Source organism: Artibeus jamaicensis, unplaced genomic scaffold (genome assembly GCF_021234435.1).
Source record: "Artibeus jamaicensis isolate MK-2021 breed Jamaican fruit bat unplaced genomic scaffold, CSHL_Jam_final scaffold_847, whole genome shotgun sequence".
Classification (NCBI taxonomy): domain Eukaryota; kingdom Metazoa; phylum Chordata; class Mammalia; order Chiroptera; family Phyllostomidae; genus Artibeus; species Artibeus jamaicensis.
The window spans coordinates 20,976,813-20,982,812 of NW_026522057.1; the positions used below are offsets into that span (position 1 = coordinate 20,976,813).

At 60.5% G+C, this 6,000-nt stretch overlaps 1 protein-coding gene across 3 annotated transcripts in view; it reads right to left on the reverse strand.

The window, feature by feature from the left end:
- PAX7 (paired box 7) overlaps positions 1 to 5,184 on the reverse strand; it is a 91,552-nt gene extending 86,368 nt beyond the window's left edge. For 2 of the 3 annotated variants that reach the window (XM_037148000.2, XM_037147998.2), the window contains exons 1-4: positions 5,100 to 5,184; positions 2,303 to 2,538; positions 1,604 to 1,733; positions 586 to 714 (exon numbers count right to left, since the gene is read on the reverse strand). In XM_037148000.2, coding sequence (XP_037003895.2) covers positions 586 to 714; positions 1,604 to 1,733; positions 2,303 to 2,538; positions 5,100 to 5,184 — 580 coding nt within the window. Of the gene's footprint in view, positions 1 to 585; positions 721 to 1,603; positions 1,734 to 2,302; positions 2,539 to 5,099 lie in introns of all 3 variants that reach the window. The other variant, XM_037147999.2, reaches the window with a different exon arrangement.
- Between the last annotated feature and the right edge of the window lie 816 nt (positions 5,185 to 6,000).

Sequence of the window (6,000 nt, forward strand, 5' to 3'; positions counted from 1 at the left end):
CCGCTCCCGCGCTTTCTCCGTTTGGGCCCTGGCAACGCGGAACTGAGAGTTAGGCGGCGGCCCTCGCTAATTTTTATTGATTGCGGCGGTCAGTCAATTGTCAGGCGGGGTTTCAAGGGACCATTTAGAGAGCGTGTGCGGGTCTGGTTAACAAATTCATTTAGGGAGCCGCGGGCTGGCTCCTCCTTCCTCGCCCCCTCCCTCGCCCAAGTTTCCCATAAATAATAGATCGACACGGGGACCAACAGCCAAAATGCCAGCCCCGGAGGACACGCGCCCGGGAGTCCCCGGTGACACTGAGCTCAAGGTCCGCAGACGCTCGGTGCACGGACCTGCAGCCGAGCTCCCTGGGGACTTAAGAGGCCATCTTCGCCTCGTCTTTGCTCCCTGTGGGCCCCGGGGGCGCATCGAGAGGGTGCCCTCCGCAAACCCCGAGGGGTCCTGGCTGCCCGGGGCTGCCAGTCCTACCGATCAAGTTCTGTCCGCCAGTCTGGGGCGACAGAAGCGAGACGCTGGCCTGCACACCAGCACGTGGGGAAATGCGGTCCAGCACGGCGCGGTCCCCTGGGGGAAGGTCCCCCTTACCTTTGTCGCCCAGGATGCCGTCGATGCTGTGTTTGGCTTTCTTCTCGCCGTCGTCCTCTTTCTTGTCCGCTTCCTCCTCCTCCTCTTTCTTCCCGAACTTGATTCTGAGCACGCGGCTAATCGAACTCACTAAACCTCAGAAATTCAAAGGCAAAAGAGCTAGTATAAGTTGTTGGGGCAAGGGAGTGCGGGCCGCTGGGGACCCTGGAAGAAAGTCCCAAAGCGCCTTCCCCCCAGACACACTGCGAAGGTATTCACACCCACGTTTACACCTTTACGCCTACTCCCAGGCACGAGTGCAGTCGCTCACCCACACGGGGAAGCCCGATTCACACCAGGCGCTCACACGGTGGCCAGACGGGCAGAAACACCCACCTGCACATTCCTACACACACCCTTGCACACACGTGTACCTGGCACTATGACATACCCTACACGGACTCACATCCACACCCGCTTCCCCAGAAGCTCTCCGGAGGCAGGCCCCCAAGCCCGGCCGCTGCCTTGCCACTCAGGTGTGTCCTGGCCCTGCACGCCCGAGTTCCCCGGGCACACACACACACACCTCTGGCCACTCTCCCTCTCACGGGCAGCACCAAGCAGGGCTTCCATGTTTGAGACCCTCTGGCGGCAGCAACGGAACAGAAGTGGTGACTGGAATAGGGGCTCCGGGAGCCCCCGGAGATCAAACCTCCCGGGTCAGAGCCTGGTCTAGGCCACTTCTCTGAGAAAGCGCCTGGAGAGCTTCTCTTCTCCCCCGACCTTGTAGGTCAACTTTCCGCCCGTTCCTTCCTCCCTTCCACTTCCTCTTTTCTTCCCTTCTCTCCTTCCACCTTCCTTTCGGTTTTGATTCCGTCCTGAGCCCTCGCTCTCTCTCTCTCTCTGCCCTCTTGCTCCCTTTCCTCCCAACTTTCCTCAAAGGTCCCACCACCCACCATCTCTCCCGCATCCAGCCCGCGCCCCGGACGGCGCCCTGGCCGGACCTGGGCGGGCTCTGCCTGCTCAGCTGCCTTCTCACCTGAAGGCACGGTGCTGCGGTCACAGTGCCCATCCTTCAACAGCCGGTCCCGGATCTCCCAGCTGAACATGCCTGGGTTTTCCCTCTTGTATTCCTCAATCTTTTTCTCCACATCCGGAGTCGCCACCTGCTTCAGAGGTGGAGGTGGGGGAGCAGGAGGGGAAAGATGGGGTGGGGGGAGAGGGAGGTACTTTTAATATCAACCTCCCAAGAGCCCCAGACCAGGCGAGTGGCTCTGGTCACCATGCCCTTCTTGTGAAATTGGCTTTATTCTTTCAAGAAACCTGTTCTGGCTCCTAGGGAGGCCGTGGGCTGGGGTGGAAGGTGAGGTAGAGATAGGTAATGAAAGAGAAACCTGATAGGGACCCTCAGTGTCCTCTTCCTCACTATTTCAGGCAAGACTGAGGGGCCATGGTCCCTGGTCTGGGATGGCGGCAGGGGATCGGTACAAATACAGGAACAGCCCAGCAAGGACTCATGGACCTCAAAGTCCTGGGCAATCTGGACTTCAGTTATTCCCATCCCTGAGAAATTCGAACAATGGTGGGGGGATACCTGGGAGGTGGGGACGCTCTCCCACTGCCATGGAGCACGTAGTTGCCCGGTGCTACTGGGTGGCACAGGGCAGTGCCAGGGGCCACAGCCCGGACCCCCAACCATGGAAAGGCCTGCTGCCAGCTCTGCGGCAAAGACACTCACTCTGGGCTTGCTGCCGCCGATGGCCCCAGGCCGGATGGACCCGGTCTCCTGGTAGCGGCAGAGAATCTTGGAGACGCAGCCGTGGGAGACCCGCAGCTGGCGGGAGATGACGCAGGGCCGGATGCCGTGGTGGGCCATCTCCACTATCTTGTGGCGGATGTGGTTAGGCAGGGGTCGCCCATTGATGAAGACCCCACCGAGCTGATTGACCCGGCCTTGGCCCAGCGGGGTGGACACTGCAGAAGGAAGGGGAGACGAGGAAGGAGAGAGGCACAGGGTGAGGATGCGGAGGAGGCACTGGGTGCACCCCTGGACTCCGGTTTTTCTTGAGCCCTGAGACCCCTGACAGCTCTGAGCTCCCCACATTTGGAGCGGTGGCAGTTCCTTAATCAGAAAAAGAAAACTGTCCTGAAGCTGAGGGACGTCCCGCAGGGGTGGAGAGAGGGGTTACTGCTGGCTGCTCCCGTCCCCCCAGGTGCTGTCTGCTTCCAGTCCTGCCGCACTGAGGGGAGTGAGGACACACCTGGGGGGGGGCTGAATGCCTCTGAGCAGGGGCGGGAGAGAGGCAGAGGCAGAGCCAGGGGTCTGGTGGAGCCTGGAGGCTCCGGCAGCAAAGGGTCTCTGTCCCCCAGGGTACAGCTTGGGCTGCCTCTTCGAGACGCCAGCACTGGGCGAGGTGTTGCCCATGTGGTCAGTCAAGACTCATCCATTTTGTTGGGGCCCAGAAGGGGCTGATCAATTGCTAGTATTTGCAGCCCCAGCCTGGGCCACAGAACTGTCCTACCCATACCTGCGTAGCTGAGGACCAGTGACATAACGCTGTTGGCTGTTCCCTCTCGGGCCACCTGGCTGCCCTTCCAGGGACTCCCCTTGCTTCTGACCTCCCTCAGAGCTCTAATTTCGTTTTGGGACCATTCGGGGGGACACGATCCCTTGTTGGCCGTTTCCCCAATCAAATGCCCACTTGGTCCCAGAAATCAACACACTGTCCCTGCAGGCTCTGCGAGGCTGGTACACAGATGGCCAGAGTCCCTGGGTCCGGGTGACCTCGGGAACCGGGAAGACGGGGACGCCTGGTGTGTGTTGGGGAGAGAGATGCCTCGCCTCAGCAGCCTTAATGCAAAATCTACACCGTTTCCTCGCAGAAGACTGGGGGACACCCGGTGCACTAATCCGGCCTCGATCCCCCCAATTTGGGGACTCGGCGGCTGCGGAGATCTGGCAGATTAGAACGATTTCACAGCCGCCTTGGTGGAGGGAGCCGACAGTATAATTGGAAGAGAGGAGGCGAGAAGAGGCTCGGCTGCGGAGCCGTCCCTACCGCCTCCTCCCTCGCTCTCCAGGTGCCCCCACCTCTCTTTGTAAAAGTAGGTGTCTGAAGCCACCCTCGGATTTAATCAGAAATCGTGCGTCGCCGAGCCAGAGTCACTCGGTCTCCGTGGCGGGATATGCCATTAGCGCTCGAGAGCACTCGAGCGCCCAACTTTATATTCAAGAGCCTCTCGAACGACCGGCACTCGGCTCTCCTCAGTATTCTCCGTCATGTTGGGCAAATATTGTTCTAATCCGCCGCGCGTCCTCGGCCGCCTGTTTTCCTTGCATTCGCTACAGGAGAGGGCGGCGGCAAATCCCCGGGCCGGTGCGCTCTCCCGCCTGCGCCGCCGCTCGCGCGCACTTGATCACGGAGCCACTCGCTTCGCCGCCCTCTAATTCAGGGACCCGCGCCGTCTCGCAGCCGGAGGGACCCTCCTCCCCAGCCCCCTCCCTGCCTCTCTCCCCGGGCCTCGAGCACCCGGGGGCTCCTATAATTACAAAAAGAGTGATTACAAAATAAAAGTCGCACCTTTCTCGAGCCTCGTCTCTAAGACACTCGGGGCTACCTACCCCAGGAACTGAGCAATCTCCCAGTTGACAGGTTGAAGACCTTCCATTAGTTTCAAAAGAAAATAAAATAAAATAAAAATAATAATAACGCAGCCAAGGGTCTCAGCGGCGCGCTCCCAGCCCTCTCTCCAGCCGAGAGTCGGCTCACCGCCCGTTCTCTCTGCTCACCCCGGTGCTGGGTATTTAGGAAGGACACATCCCAAAACGAACGCTTTTCCCCGCCTGCACAGCGCGGTGCCCAGGAACTTGGCCATCTTGAGGTTCTCTCCTGGGAGATTTCCAGAGTTGAGAAGCTCCAGAGAAAAGTTTTTTTTTTTTTTAAACGGGGGGGGGGAGGTTTGTTACTATTTATCATTTCTAATTAGTTGGTTTCCACATCCCACAGCTGGAGTTTCTGATCGTTGCTCTGGAAGAAGCGGACAGCCTTCCCCGTTTAGACACACACAGTATCACACACTGTTGGAATTTCGAAATAAGAGGGATCGGAAGGCCATCCCGAGGTGGCGAGAGCAATTCAAAGCAAGAGCAGAAAGCCAGTATCCGGGGAACGCAGACAGCGGAGAAAGAGCCCGGGGGCGGAATAGTATCTGAAAACCTTGGAAAGAACGGAAATTCACGAGGACCTGAAATTTACTAGGGCCCCAAATCTACGTCGTCAGCTCTGCGCCCAAAGGCCAGAGAGCCCCGCGGCCCCGCGAGTCTGAGGCCGCGGGTTAGCGAAACCCACGCACAAAACCCGACAAGTGTCAGTCCCGCCAACTTCCCGGGTCTGACGCCCGGCCTTGGACCCAAGAGAGAAGGGGACCCCGTGCTGTGCGGGCCCTGGCGCCGCCGCCACCCGGTGGAGGCGGCCACCTCTCCAAGGACCTCGAGTTCCCGGCGGAGGAGCGAGGAGTGAGCCCGGCGCCCTTACCTTCCAGAGGGAACCCGGTGCGCGGGTAGTTCTGCCCGGGAGCCGGCCGCATCATCCTGGGTACGGTGCCGGGAAGGGCCGCCATTCTCGCGCCCGCGGGGGACGAATCCGGAGTCGGCAAAAATCGCTTCCCGTCCGTTCCCTTCACCCCTGCTGCGATCTCTTTCTTTCCTCCTTCTCCTCCTTTTTTTTTTTTTCTTTAAAAAAAAAAACCTCTTCCCGCTCCCCTCCCTACACACTGCCTACCCCCACCCCCCCACCCCCGCCTGCAGTCTGCGCGTCCAGAAGCTGGGGAGGGGGGCGAGGTGGAGGCGGAGGTTGGGGGAGGGAAGGTGGCGACGAGGAAGTTCAAACAAACAAACACTCCAACCCCAAGTGCGCCTGTGCCCGCTCCGCGCCGCCAGAAGTTGTGCGGGCGGCCGGCCGCGCCGGGCAGACCCGGGGCACGCGGCCGGAGTCGGGGCCCCAGCCGGGGACTGGCGAGCGCCGCGCCCTCGCGCTCCCGGCCGAAGTTCTGAGCCGGAGAGGCTGCGGGGTGGATTCTTTTTCGTATTTATTTATATATTTATTCCCTCGCTCTCGCTCCCCCCTCCTCTCCGCACTCCCGTCCACGCCTTTCTCCAGACCACACTCTCTACTCTCTGGCACACGCGCTTTCACACCCCCGCCCCCAGAACCCTCGGGGAGGGAAGAGGGTGCCTCTCAGGTTTCGGGGCTCGAGGGGAGGCGGCGGGGCGACGAGGGGAGGCGAGGGGGCGAGTGGTTCTCCGGGCAAGTTGTGCAAAAGTGCTCCGCCGGAGTGCGAGGAGGAGGAGGCAGCGGACGGGATCTGATAGGTTCGGACTTTTCTTTTATTTATGAGGAGGGAAGGGGGCCGCGGCGCAAGGGAGCCGAGGACCAA